The following is a 14,849-nucleotide window of genomic DNA, read 5'->3' on the forward strand; positions in this document are numbered from 1 at the left end:
TGAATCAGATTTTTAATTAAAGTAGTAATTAGAAAAAAACCAGGAGTAGAGTGCATTTTTAACACAACCTATTTAATGCAGCTCTCATGGGCACTAGAGCACAAAGTGCAAGCTTTTTTATCTAAAAGTACAAAATCAACAGACAAAAATAGGGAAAGGGTCAAAAGGTTCAATAGTTTAAATGAATGTAGTCAGAATAATAAAATAAAGCTAAATGAACACTACCGGATTTCTATAAAAGTTTCCTGCCGCTGTTAGCATGAACAAACAATGCTGAGGCTTCTGTGAGACTTTTACCTTAGGTGATAAGACACTAGTGAATGAGTGAATGCTCACTATGGTGAAAATTCATTTTCCGTTCACATTAATGTAGAATTCTTTTCACTTTTTCAACTTAGATTAAAATTGAAAATCGACAATTTTTAAAAATTAAATCTTGAAAAATAAATGTTATGGGGGAAAAAATGTCCAAAATGCTACAACTTTACCAGTAACTAAAATATTTTAAAACAAGTATTTATATATTAAGACATATGGAACTCATTTGAGGATGAAAAGAGCTTTGAATACTCCCCAGAATACTGTGTGAGAAAAACTAAAAATAAAATGTTAAAAAGCAAGAAGCGGAAGCAACAGATGGCAAAAGTTAAAATATGTCAGGGTTACAAGCAGTATGTGGCAGTATTATGTAAATACACAGGCGTGTGTAAGATAACCGGTTTTGGCACTAGATACTGATGTTTGCCCAAAATTCGGAGTGAAGTGAAGCTTGTGTGTCTGCCTTTATATAATGATCAGACCACAAACTCTGTCAGTGTGTGTGCATAAGTAAAAGAGGAAAAAATAAAACCATTGTAAAATAAAAACAGTGTAAAAAAGAAAGAGTAGCAGAGCTGAGACTATGGTGGTGGCAGCTGTGTGAGGAGAAAACAAGAGGCTAGAGCTTCTCCTCTGCAGCGTTTGTTTGCTGTCTCACCTCGAGTGTGAATGACAGATTCAGCAGGGGAACACTAGCTATTTCACACACTGAGGGTGACCCCCCTGATACTGCGAGCTGCTGCTGCTGCAGATGGAGATGAGGATACAAAAAAAGGCCGACAGAAATGCTGCATCGCCGTATTCCAGATTACAGATCGCATAGAGAAGTCTATAGAAATGCAAATAATTTTCTTTAATCTTCATTAAGGAATATAAATTCTTCATGCTTTCTTTCTCCCAGAGCGGATCTGGAAATTAGTTTAACATGAAAACATCTTTCTTTCTAACCCTAGACTGTGAGTGTTTCAGTTTCTGGAAAGAAACAAACCCAATTTACGTATAATTACATGCAGAATTATTCTTTATTAAAAAAAAAAGGTTAATCCATTGTTTAAATGGTTTAAAAAGAAAAAATATGATGTGCAAAAAATTTACAGCACACACAGAATCCAAATGTTCAGTGGCTGTAAAATAGCAGTATAAGTATGCCACACAGACACACAGATAGGCAGGCACGTGCACAGGCACAGGCAGGCACGCGTACAGGCAGGCACACGCACAGGCAGGCACACGCACAGGCAGGCACACGCACAGGCAGGCACACGCACAGGCAGGCACACGCACAGGCAGGCACACGCACAGGCAGGCACACGCACAGGCAGGCACGCGCACAGGCAGGCACGCGCACAGGCAGGCACACGAACAGGCACAGGCAGGCACACGAACAGGCACAGGCAGGCACGCGAACAGGCAGGCACACGAACAGGCAGGCACACGCACAGACACAGACACACACACACAGACAAGCACACACAATCTTGAATTTTGTATTCTATTAATCTTTTTATTATTCCTTATATTAACCTTTGTTCTATGTTTATGTTCTGTAAAGCTGCTTTGAGACAATGTCAATTGTAAAAAGTGCTATACAAATAAACTTGAATTAAATTGAACTTAAATTGAACACAGACAGACACACACACACCCAGACCCACAGACACACACGCACCCAGACCCACAGACACCCAGACCCACAGACACCCAGACCCACAGACACCCAGACCCACAGACACCCAGACCCACAGACACCCAGACCCACACTAAAATGAAGCATACAAAATGAAGCATATGAAGCATACAAAGTTAATTAAAGCTTTTAATGAATATTCCATATATAATTCTACAGAATTTAAACAGGCATTAATTCTCATGAAAGATCTCTACCAGAACAGTCATTTTGAGAACAAACTTTACGTAGGTCTTGTAAACATCCTACCAGAGATAAGAAAGGACACACCCGATTTAAAGCCTGTGTAAGGCGTCTGTGTCTAAGGGTGCATTATGGGCTTTATCTGCTACAGAAGCCAAAGGAACACCTGTGATGACAGGACTTTAATAAAAGACTAGAACTGTCTAATGTTAGAAACGGTTAACATGACAATGCTGGCACTACTGCTAATAAATTGGACAAAATAATAAATAAAACTGTAATATGTACTGTGTATATTACTAGATTTGTGGAATTCTAAAATCCTGTATTAGGTCATAAAGTGTGGATTAATTTTACAGCAGCTCCGACCATAGAGCTGGCTGCAAGTCGCCGCTTAGGATATTAATCATTATATTGTCCTCATTCTTATCATTTAAATAATAAATAACTACAACCACATGGGAACAGCTAACATGAATACCTTTATCCACATAAAGAATAAAAAACGTGGAATTAATATGACTAAAGTTTCAGTAAAGATCTCACAAGTTGAAATTTTCAATGCTGGAAAATTTTTGTTAATAAATTAATATAAAAAATAAATGAATTAATAATGTGCTAGGCAAATTGCTATTGCTGTTATATAAGAGGAGTAAAAGTGATCAGGATTTGCAGTTATGGGAAAATAAGCGACAGTGACGAGAACAGTGTTAGTGCTTCACATCAGTCGCATGACACCACCACACCCTTGTGATTTAATTCTCGGAATATACAATGATGCAATGATGCGACATGCCTTGCCACGTATTAATATAGCAAACACATGGTGACTCATGGTTAAACACTCACAATAACCAGCTGATGTTTCTCTAACTGATGATAAATCACAGTGATTTACTTAAACTCTCATAAAAAGAAAAAACTTAAGGCTCGTGTGTAAGGATTAAAAAGGAACCACAGTCGATGTCCTGTAAAGGATTAAGATGAAATATTAGCCGTCTGAGGAGAAAAGTAAAAAGGAGAAGTGAAAAAGACAAAAGGTAGACACTGACTGCTGTGGAGAGTCTGGAGGCTAGAGTCATTTCCAGGTTTCCTTTCAGACCCAGGAGAGCAGGGACCAGGATAAAGATCTCTGTGATGTATTTGAAGGCATCCCAATGCTGAGGGAGGGAGAGGGGGGGAGAGGGAGAGAGAGAGAAATTTATAGATATATATGATATATATGATATATAGCATAAACATATATAATACATATATACATGTGGTAGGTCCACAAATCTGCCACTGCTGGGCCCATTAACAAAGCCTTTACCCCTCAATTGCTGTGTATAAAATGAGATAAAATGTAAGTCACTCTGGATAAGAGCATCTGTTAAATACATGTGGCACAATAATATTGCACAATATTGTTATTTGCACTTCTTACACTTTATGTACATAACTGATCAGTCATATATTCTGCATTCATATTTAATATTCATAATGTCTATTGTATCACATCTGCATTATCTCATATAGTCTGTATTATCTTGTATAGTATAGTGTTATTTATGTGAGTCACAAACACCTGGAACCAAATTCCTTGTGTGTGTCAATACACTTGGCCAATAAACCTGATTCTGATTCAATAAATGCAAAGGCAATATTTTTAGGCAATAAAGTCTACAGGTCTAAATACTTTGTGCTTTCTCTGGGGTTTTATTAACCTTGAAAGAGGAAGGAAAACAGAAACTAATGTGCTAACTCATTTTAAACTATATTGTAAATCAAAATTACATTCTCTAATAAATAATATTGAATCTTCAGTCTAAGAGAACTTTCAAGAGGTGCTGCTGAAAAATAACTAAGGACTAGGTTGATAGAGTAACTCAGCTTTGCACGGTCATTGATTATGTTCCAATAAAAATCACACTCCAGTGATTTACTCTATATTCTTCTTTAAAAAATGACGGACCAGACACATTAATATCCACCGGATTACATTCAAAAGATCAGACGTCTTTATAGCCCACACCATGCAGCGTTGTTTGGTGCACACAAACCATGGATATTATTGAGGGATGTTCTTTTATTTGCAATCTTCTTTTTATCATGTTTTGAATTTGTGGGTTTCAGATTTCAGGCACCAGTGTGTACGCTAGTTTGTTACAGTTTGTTCAGACTTATGATATGAAATGTGAGGTCAGTGTGTACCAAGAAGAAAGACTGCTGTCTCTGTGCGCTCATATTTCTGCTATATAATTTCACTTTTCAGTGTTAAATGTTCTGAAAATAATGCAGCGAGGGTTTGATTGCCTTGGCTTTAAAAGTAATAACATCAGTATCTCTTGTTTATTTATCTTTCTCCACACCTCTCTTTCTTTTCTTCCGTCTCCTGTTTCTCTTTCTTCTGTCTCTGAGAAAGCACTGTGGATTTGCAAGAAATGCAAATCTAGCTGTTGGAATGGCGATTTTATTTTTTCAGTTCTTTGTTAAGGTTAATCTTCTTCAACTAAAAACCCTTTTTACATACCGATGTGACGATGAGGCGTGAGACTCACCTGCACTATGTCTAACACCATGCCAGCTGAAACGGTACCAAAGCCGGCCAGCAGGAATGGCACCAGTATCTGCAGAGCCATGGCCAGAGGTGACTCCTTGGGCATGTTTTGTGTGGCTGGTTTCTGGCCTTCTTCTTCGCTTTCCTCTTCCTCATCTACCTCTTCTCCAGAGAGCCGGCTGTCAGGTAACATGGGCTCCGTCTCACCGTATCGACCATCTCCAGAACGCTCTGAAAGGCGACGGGCTTCGCGGTGAAAACCGTTCTGTTGCGTCTCCGGCTTGGGTGAGTTCAATTCCACCATGGCCAGTCGCTCTTCTTGTAGAACTGTGTAACCTGCAGGAACCATGGTGTGCAACAGGGAAGACCCTGGTTTCAGAGAGAGAGAGCCCCACCGGCTTCCTCGGCTGCCACCACCACCACTGCTGCTCACAAGCAGATTAGGATGCAGGGAGGTGAACAGAGCACCCCCTACAGTGCGGAGGCTCATACTGCAGCCAGGGGCTGGTCTGGCTCATGGCCGTCTGAACTGGAATGGATTAAAGAGTAGGATCAGGTACACTGCTGAATGAAGCCCATAGCTTTCACATGAACACTGAAAAGCTCTGACCTGGAAGAAGAGAAAGAAAACCGCAAAGCATCTTATAAATCTGACAGAAAATATACAGATAATAATACTGTCGAAGGACACAAACCCAGTTATTAGGTAAATTATACATAGTGGAGATGATGGATGACTGCAAAAGACCAGCAGCAAAGATAAACACTAATCAAAGTACCTGCCACTTAGTCCTGTGTCTATACAGTAGATTTAGGTTTGTTTCTTTTACTATCTGTGATTTTATTAATAAGTTTTAACAGTCCACACATTCTCATACCTAAAAAGATTCTTCTGTCTTTTACATGCACACATTCCTTATATATGCAAAGTTTGTATAATATCCTTCCACTTCAACCTTGGCAAACAGCATCTGCATGGACTTTACTTTGTGCACAGTCACACTGGAACAGGTTTCATTTGGTCTCTTTTGATCCAGTGAAGAAAACTATAATTCTCAATACAACTGTGTGCTTCTACCATTTGACAACACATCGAGTAATAACCATATATAGTTTTGATGTAAAAGTGTCTGAAACTTTTAGACATACGGTGTACATTCGGAGGTTGGAGGAAACCAGAGTTCCCAGAGGCAAACGTGGAAAAAAGTAATCCGATCAAGACATTAGATCACTGCACACTTTAAATCACTAGGACCTGGTCCAAACCTAGACAATTTAACCTCACCTTTAATTCATAGACATTTTATCCCCAAACAAATAAGTAAACCAGACGCAGCAGCTAGGTCCTAAACCGTATCCTACAGTCCTGTATACTGCACCTTTGTAACACATCACTTAGGTATGCTTGAACACTACTGAGTCCACAAGCACTGAGTCCACAAGCACTGAGTCCACAAGCACTGAGTCCACAAGCACTGAGTCCACAAGCACTGAGTCCACAAGCACTGAGTCCACAAGCACCGAGTCTACAAGCACCGAGTCTACAAGCACCGAGTACATTAGTACTGAGTACACCAGCACTGAATACAATAGCACCGAGTCCACCGGCACCGAGTCCACCGGCACCGACTCCACCGGCACCGAGTCCACCAGCAAGTTCAAGTTTTCTTTATTGTCAACTCTTCCACATGTACAGTACATACATAGATAATTTAAATTGTATATCTCTCAGTCCCAATGTGCATAATATTAACAATGGAATTTAAATAAAGCAGTGCAAGGCATATGCAGATAAAGTGAAAAATGAGCTGGTGCATGGACTGGTGCAAAATGGACTGGTGCATGTTGTCGTATGTTAGTGGGAGCACTGAGTACACCAGCACTGATTCCACCAGCACTGAGTACACCAGCACTGAGTACACCAGCACTGATTCCACCAGCACTGAGTCCACCAGCACTGAGTACACCAGCACTGAGTCCACCAGCACTGAGTCCACCAGCACTGAGTCCACCAGCACTGAGTACACCAGCACTGAGTCCACCAGCACTGAGTCCACCAGCACTGAGTACACCAGCACTGAGTCCACCAGCACTGAGTCCACCAGCACTGAGTACACCAGCACTGAGTACACCAGCACTGAGTACACCAGCACTGAGTACACCAGCACTGAGTACACAAGCACTGAGTCCACCAGCACTGAGTCCACCAGCACTGTGTACACCAGCACTGTGTACACCAGCACTGAGTCCACCAGCACTGTGTACACCAGCACTGAGTCCACCAGCACTGTGTACACCAGCACTGAGTCCACCAGTACTGAATACAATAGCACTGAGTCCACCAGCACTGAGTCCACCAGTACTGAGTCCACCAGCACTGAGTCCACCAGCACTGAGTCCACCAGCACTGAGTCCACCAGCACTGAGTCCACAAGCACTGAGTCCACAAGCACTGAGTCCACCAGCACTGAGTCCACCAATACTGAATACAATAGTACTGAATACATTAGTACTGAATACATTAGTACTGAATACATTAGTACTGAATACATTAGTACTGAATACACCAGTACATAGATTTGGACGCCTAACCTCCTGAACTGCCTTTGTGAGATTCTGAGGATGCCATCTGAAGGCGAAAACGCCAAACAACCACACACACGTCACAGCAAACGTGTTTCTGTTTAACTGTAAATGAGCCAATATTCATTTACAGGCGTCGTTTATTTCCGACGTGAAGCTAAACTAAAAAAGTAAACATTGTCAGTTAAGCTAGCATGTTGGCTAGGCAAAATAACTACTCACTTAATATCACCTTAGCTCGCTGTATTCACTTTAACAGCCAATATGACCAGTTAAACGGGTCATAAATATATATGAAATAATAAATCTAAAGTTTAGGATTCTGATTCTGATTCTGATTACAAACCTGTATGAAGTGAAATTTCTTCTTCCGTGAAGATGAAGATTTTCAGATGTTAGACTTTCCAGTTCTGGCAGTGATGTGACGTCATCACAGCGGGGTGGAGCCACGTGCTGAAGTCAAATAATATAGAATAAAAGCCAATGGAGGTTAATTTAACCTCCCGTTTTATTTATTTTAATATTACTGAGGTTACTTTTATAATGTGGTCAGTTATACTCTCACTTATACTAACAGACATCCAGTGTTATTTCCAGTGAAATAATTAGCTTTATCCTTATCACATTATCAGTAGTTGAGATTTGTATGTATTTAATTATTTTAACAAAAAGTAAAAGCCTGTTCTGTCTGAGAAATAAACAGCAAATCCTCATTTAAAATTAATTTAATTTCATCAGCTATTATATTTTTTTAGTTATATAATACCCTATATATATATATATATATATATATATATATATATATATACATGTATATATAGCTAATTATTTAACTTATTTCCAGTTAAATAATTAGCTTTATCCTTATCACCCACTTATCACATTATCAGTAGTTGAGATTTGTATGTATTTAATTATTTTTAACAAAAAGTAAAAGCCTGAAAACAAAAAGTATTTTTTTAACAAAAAGTAAACAGCAAATATATATATATATATATATATATATATATATATATATATATATATATATATATATACGTATATATATATATACATATATACGTATATATATGTATATATATATATACGTATATATGTATATATATATATATATATACACACACACACACACACACACACACACACACACACACATATATATATATATATATATATATATATATATATATATATATATATATATATATATATATATATATATATATATATATATATATATGTGTGTGTATATGGACAAAATGCAATAATGTGTGCTGTGTTATGGGGAAATAATCATCCTCAGGATGATGTGTGATGTGGTCAACACAAGCAGACTTATAGTGAATGTGAAATAAATTAGTTTCAGTTTTTGCTTGAATTATATTATTGTCGTGTTACAAAAAAGCCAGAAGGAGTAAAGTCCTTTGTCCAAAGACCTAAATTTACAGCTTTACCTCTGAATGATATATAAAATGGGAGACTTCTAACATAAATGTTATATATAGAGACAGACTGTGTGTGTGTGAGAGAGAGAGACTTTTTCATTCTTTTAACTACTTTAATTCCTAGAATACAGATTCAAATTCAAGATTCCAAAATGTAAGACAATATTAAAATGTCTACTGTGTTAGAGAAGTGCTAAAAAAAGTTCTTAGCATAACAAATATCAGTCACCTGATTTACTAGAATTTCAGGACACGCAACATTTCTGGAAAACTTCTACTACTGAAGTACATGTAAACACACCGTGGCTTGACATCAGGCAGTTACCTGACCGGTCACCTCCACAGAACAGACAAAAAATACTGCATACGCATGTGACGAGTATTTTAGAGAAAGAATTTGAAATCACATGGCAGGTTAATGCGCTGAATACTAAAGAAACCACTGTGACCACTGTATACTTAGATCCCTTTGTATTTTACTGCTCCTCTGACATAATGTACTCAGGCTCATTTAATCTAAGAGACTACAAGTCTTAGGCACTGTGGTTATAAAAATATAATAAAAGAGATGATCTAAAATTAATCTTTCTGACTCAATTACAGCATTGACCAGACTAGCTCGTTCAAATGAGTACACTAATCTAAAATAAAGAAAAAAGCAATTCTTCAGGATGAATGAACACAGAGATGAGGTTCATTGCAGTCAGCCATGAAGATGAGTTATGAGATGCTCACAAAGAACATTCGATTAACCCCACAAACCACTGCTTTCAAGCACTGTTCTTTTCTTTTTATTATATAACATGATGACTTCATCCTGAGCTTCCAGAGTACAAACGCTCCAGCTGTTGTTTCTCTCTTTGAGTTTGGGTCTTTCCCAGATACAACTACTTTTCCATGTTAATTTTTCTAAACTCTAAACTACCTGACCTTGACTCTAACTTCAACTTCAGAAGAGGTACCGTGAATGTTGCTGTTCAGACTCTCTTTCTCTGATAAGACTTGCCAAACTAAGGATGTTACTGTTAGTTCACAAGCTACACAAAGTCTATTTATGCTTCCCAGATGCACCTAGACAATTTGTGCTTCTTGTCGTGTTAAACCTTACTCCATTAAACTAACAACAGGAATAGTGCTCTAAACTTCTCATGATGTCACCTCATCGTTTACAATTACATAAATCCATATAGGGCTGACAATATCCCACAGCACCATCATTTATTTATTATATTCAAACCAGAAACATCATCAAAAAATTCATGCATGACAGTAAACAAGGAGATTACTATTTTATTTTCAGTGACTGCTTTAACCTGCACAGGGTAGATCTGGAGCTTATTCCCTCAACACTAAACCCACAGCTTGAATTTGGCACCAGTCTACTGCAGGACACCATGCACCCTTATCTTGTGTAATGTGTCCATGGGTCGGTCAATCGATATCTAGCACAGCTAATCTGCCACCTGCATGTTTTAGACAGGGGTAAGAAGCACGCAAACCCATGAGAACACAAGAATAAAATTAGAGACACTACATAAACTGTAACCTGAGCTGAGAATCTAATAATTATATTATATTATATTATATTATATTATATTATATTATATTATATTATATTGCATTTGGTGATTTAGTCATTTATATTTTTAAACTTTTTTTGTGTCTTTAACTTAAAAATAATGAATGCATTATTTCTTTGTGTTTCTTGTGTATTATGTGTTATTCGTATAACTCACCGCTAGAGGGCGCATCGTGTTATTTATATAGCTCACCGCTAGAGGGCGCATCGTGTTATTTATATAGCTCACCGCTAGAGGGCGCATCGTGTTATTCGTACAGCTCGCCGCTAGATTGCGTAAAGTAGTGTTGTTCATACAGATCACCGCTAGAGGGCGCCCAATGTTATTCACACATCTTACCACTAGAGGGTACTCAGTATTATTCATGTTTTTCTTAACTTTTCACCCGGAAGTCGTTCGGGTAAACACATCGCACATGTTGAAGATGGAGCACAAGAAAAGTAACAGTACTAAAAATACCTCTCGGGATCTGTTGGTTTGCGGGAACGGACAAGGTAGCTTGATCTATTCACAAAACAGAGCGAATTGTTCATCTTTTGGTTCAGCGGTGCATATTTTTGTATAATTATTATTATTTAATATACATTATTTAGTTAATAAAGGTCTCTGAATAAATAAATAAATAATCCTGCTGTAATTAATAATGTTCCTGATGGGTTAAAAATGACACTTGGCTGTTTGTAACTATGAACAATGTGACTCATGAATTGTGTTGTTGTTATTAACTGATTTTAAATCCAATATTTAATCAGACATGTAGTCAGATCACAAGTGTGACATCACAAGTGTTCACCAGAATGATGCTTCTAATAATAATCATTATAATAAAGTATAAAAAAAAAATCTGGATTAATCTTCTCTTTACCTAACCCATTATTATTATTATTATTATTATTATTATTATTATATAAATAAAGGTTTATTATCCTCCATGTTTCTTTTACTTGCAGGAATTCATGATAAACTGTTACTGAAATCCAAGAGCGTGTCGTCACTGCAGACAGAAAAAGTTCCAAGAAGCAGCGGTGAGGATTTTGTTCTTTCTACAGTCTCTAATCTTGTGTTCCAGTCTGGAGGTGTGATGGAGCAGAGCAACTGTTTAAAGTTCAAAGCCGATTATTTCCTCGTCACGGCACATCCTTAAGTGCTTTATAGACATGAGTATACGTTGTTCTTTGTTTAATAATGTTACCTTTTAATCTGTATGTTAGTTCTAGACAGACTCCAGCATTTCCTGCCTCAGATGGCTCTGGCTAATGAGACATTAAGGCAGCAGATGGAGAATCTTCCCGGAGGTCACTTCGACATTGAGAGTGTTGAGGAAGCAGAGAAAGTCATTGAGATGGTAAGACCTGGTCATATGCTTCCCAGAGTGAAACCTTCCTCCTGATCTAGCTTTCTTATTGACACACTGATTCTGATCATGCATGTGTCAGAATTTGTGTGTGTGAGAGAGAGAGAAAGAGACACCCTGTATGTATCCTGTTAATCATGCTTTACGTGTGTGTGTGTGTGTTAAAAAGGATGTTGCTGTGGTGGAGCTTGAGGGTTCAGACAGTAGCAAGGAAGAGGAGTCCTCCTCCTCCTCCGACGAGAGCTCAGATGAAGAGATCATCAGTACAGAAACACTTAAACTACCTGGCAACCGAAAGAGAAAAGCCAACATTGAAATGCTGGAAAAAGAAGGAGAATGACTCAAAACAGCTCCTGATGGAAAACACAGCACCGCTTTACATTATACACACAGACAGTCTGGGACTCTCACTCTGAAGACTTGTGCACTCCTGTAAACATGGACCTGAAGGAGAGCATAGTTCTCAGCTTGCACGCTGAGGGATGGACATGGATGAGGTTGAAATGCTGAGGATGTTTACTCAGCCCGGACAGTTCAGCCTCAATATATGTGGATGTGTGTATGAGAGAAAGACCTTCACCGAGGTTCTGTAGATATGATAAATGTGTCAGACTAGAAAATTCTGGTACTGTTTAGCCACAAATAAACAATTTTTCTTTAAGCTGTTTTAGGAAATTTTGGACATTTATTCTCGTCTGTCAGTGAGATTTAAACAAATCAACTGAAATTGTAAAGTAATAGAACAACAGTTGACATCTTACTATACTACAATAAATATATATTTTATTTATAGTTGCCTTAAAGTCACTCAAGGTCACCATACAAACTCAAACAAGTAATAAATAATAAACAAGAAAAGTAAACAACAATAAACTATATAAAAAAAACTCATCTAACATTAAACATTTAAGGAGATATAAGCGCAGCCTAAGATCAAGCGCTTCTTGAGCGTAGAGCTGTATAAAATCTGAAAGGTTATGAAGAACTTTAAAAGTGAGGAGAAGAATCTTAGCTTACAAAACATTACCATTTAAAACTTTAGGATGCTGTTGGGTTTCTGTATTCGAGTATCATGACTCCATGTTTAGCTGCTGGTGAGCAGTGTAATGGGAAAGTGCATGGGTTTGACATCCCTGCTGGGCAGTTTACATCTCTGCTTTATAACACTGGTACAAAAGACTGGAGATATAAACACTGGAGATATAAAAGAAAGCACAACTGAAGCTTTTAGCTTAAAGTTCAACACGGTATACAACTCGCCTACTAAACCCAGTAGATGATTGGCCACCTAGAAACAGAAATACTTAGGAAAACTGTAGTGAGTCAGTAACCTATGTGTAGTGTGGCATGGCAAAGAAATTCACAAATAACTTCCCAAAACCTTTTGGCCTCTAGTAAAACGTTACACAGAGAAGTGATTGTAGTTTATGCCACACATCAGTAGGTACAGATAAAGAAACATGAATGTGTTAATCAATCATTCAGTGAACTTTTATCAGCCCTATTTGCCTTAAAATATCAAATCAAATCAAATTTTATTTGTCACATACACATACATACAGGGTACGACATGCAGTGAAATGCTTTTTGCAACTGTCCAGTATATATGCATAAAAAAGGAATACAATTTAGGATAAAAAAAACCAAAACCAAAAGGAGATAGATAAATAAAAAAGTATAAACTATATAAAAAACTATATAAAATATGAAAAATAAAGTGGAAAAATAATGTATATACATAAATGTGTATGGTTTTTAAAGATTGTCCTTAAAGTGTCCAGGTGCAGTATGGTGTGTAAATAGTGTATATAGTGTATAAAGTGGCATTGTGCTGTTCAAGTCCAGAGTTAAAGTGACAGTGCAAAAAAAGGTGTGCGTAAAAACAGTGAACGCACCACCCTCTGGAGGGCTCGTCTGTCCTGCATGGTGCTGTTCCCGAACCAGGAAGTGATGCTACCCGTCAGGACGCTCTCAATGGTGCAGGTGTAGAAAGTCTTTAGCACCTGAGAGGGTAGAAATATCTGTAGTAAAATATCATCAGTTCAACTGAAAATGAATCAAACATGAGTAATAGAAACAATTCTGTTATCGCTTTGTGTCTTCATTTTTTAGAGCTTGGTTTATTAGTGTTAATCAATATATAGTATAAATTATTTACACACACACACACACACACACACAGTATCTCACAGAGTACACCCCTCACATTTTTGTAAATATTTTATTATATCTTTTCGTGTGACAACACTGAAGAAATGACACTGGAATCCTCTTCCAGTCCTCCATGACGACATCATGGAGTTGGTGGATGTTAGAGAACTTGTGCTCCTCCACCTTCCGTTTGATGCCCCACAGATGCCCCACAGATGCTCAATAGGGTTTAGGTCTGGAGACAGGCTTGGTCAGTCTATCACCTTTACACTCAGCTTCTTTAGCAAGGCAGTGGTCGTCTTGGAGGTGTGTTTGGGGTCGTTATCAAGTTGGAATACTGCCCTGCATCCCAGTCTCTGAAAGGAGGGGGTCATGCTCTGCTTCAGTATGTCACAGTACATGTATCTTGGGCTAATCAGACCAAAGGGCATGGTTCCAGTAATCTACTGTATGTCCTTTGTCTGCTTGTCTTCAGCAAACTGCTTGCGGGCTTTCTTGTGCATCATATTTAGAAGACGCTTCCTTCTGGGATGACAGCCATGCGGACCAATTTTGCGTATACTCTGAGCACTGACAGGCTGACCCCCCACCCCTTCAACCTCTGCAGCATTCATACGTCTATTTTCCAACCACAACCTCTGGATATGACGCTGATCACGTGCACTTAACTTCTTTGGTCGATCATGGTGAGGCCTTTTCAGAGTGGAACCTGTCCTGTTAAACCACTGTATGGTCTTGGCCACCGGGCTTCTTTTTTTTCAGTTCCTTAGAGAGTTTTTCGCCATGAGGTGCCATATTGAACTTCCAGTGACCAGTATGAGAGAGTGAGAGAGACAACATTAAAATTAACACACTTGCTCCACATTCACACCTGAGACCTTGTAACACTAACGAGACACATGACACTGGGGAGAGAAAATGGCTAATTGGGCCAAATTTGGACATTTTCACTTAGGGGTGTACTCACATTTGTGGCCGGTGGTTTAGACATTAATGGCTGTGAGTTGAG

The 14,849-nt window shown here is 38.3% G+C and overlaps 2 protein-coding genes across 3 annotated transcripts in view; one reads left to right on the top strand and one right to left on the bottom strand.

The window, feature by feature from the left end:
• The window catches only part of slc41a2b (solute carrier family 41 member 2b), a 27,332-nt gene extending 19,557 nt beyond the window's left edge, over positions 1-7,775 (bottom strand). Inside the window, exons 1-3 of one of the 2 annotated variants that reach the window (XM_060889113.1) lie at positions 7,657-7,775; positions 4,729-5,337; positions 3,241-3,348 (exon numbers count right to left, since the gene is read on the bottom strand). In XM_060889113.1, the coding sequence (XP_060745096.1) occupies positions 3,241-3,348; positions 4,729-5,217 (597 nt within the window). In that variant the 5' untranslated portion in view covers positions 5,218-5,337; positions 7,657-7,775. The remainder of the gene's footprint in view (positions 1-3,240; positions 3,349-4,728; positions 5,338-7,656) is intronic. The other variant, XM_060889114.1, reaches the window with a different exon arrangement.
• Positions 7,776-10,707: 2,932 nt separating this feature from the next.
• nopchap1 (NOP protein chaperone 1) lies at positions 10,708-12,350 on the top strand. Its single transcript, XM_060889639.1, has 4 exons — positions 10,708-10,829; positions 11,286-11,360; positions 11,547-11,680; positions 11,859-12,350. Exons 1-4 carry the CDS (start codon positions 10,751-10,753, stop codon positions 12,027-12,029), a joined length of 459 nt encoding a protein of 152 aa, XP_060745622.1. The 5' UTR covers positions 10,708-10,750; the 3' UTR covers positions 12,030-12,350.
• The last annotated feature ends 2,499 nt before the right edge of the window (positions 12,351-14,849 follow it).

Source organism: Tachysurus vachellii, chromosome 16, assembly GCF_030014155.1.
Source record: "Tachysurus vachellii isolate PV-2020 chromosome 16, HZAU_Pvac_v1, whole genome shotgun sequence".
Lineage (NCBI taxonomy): Eukaryota > Metazoa > Chordata > Actinopteri > Siluriformes > Bagridae > Tachysurus > Tachysurus vachellii.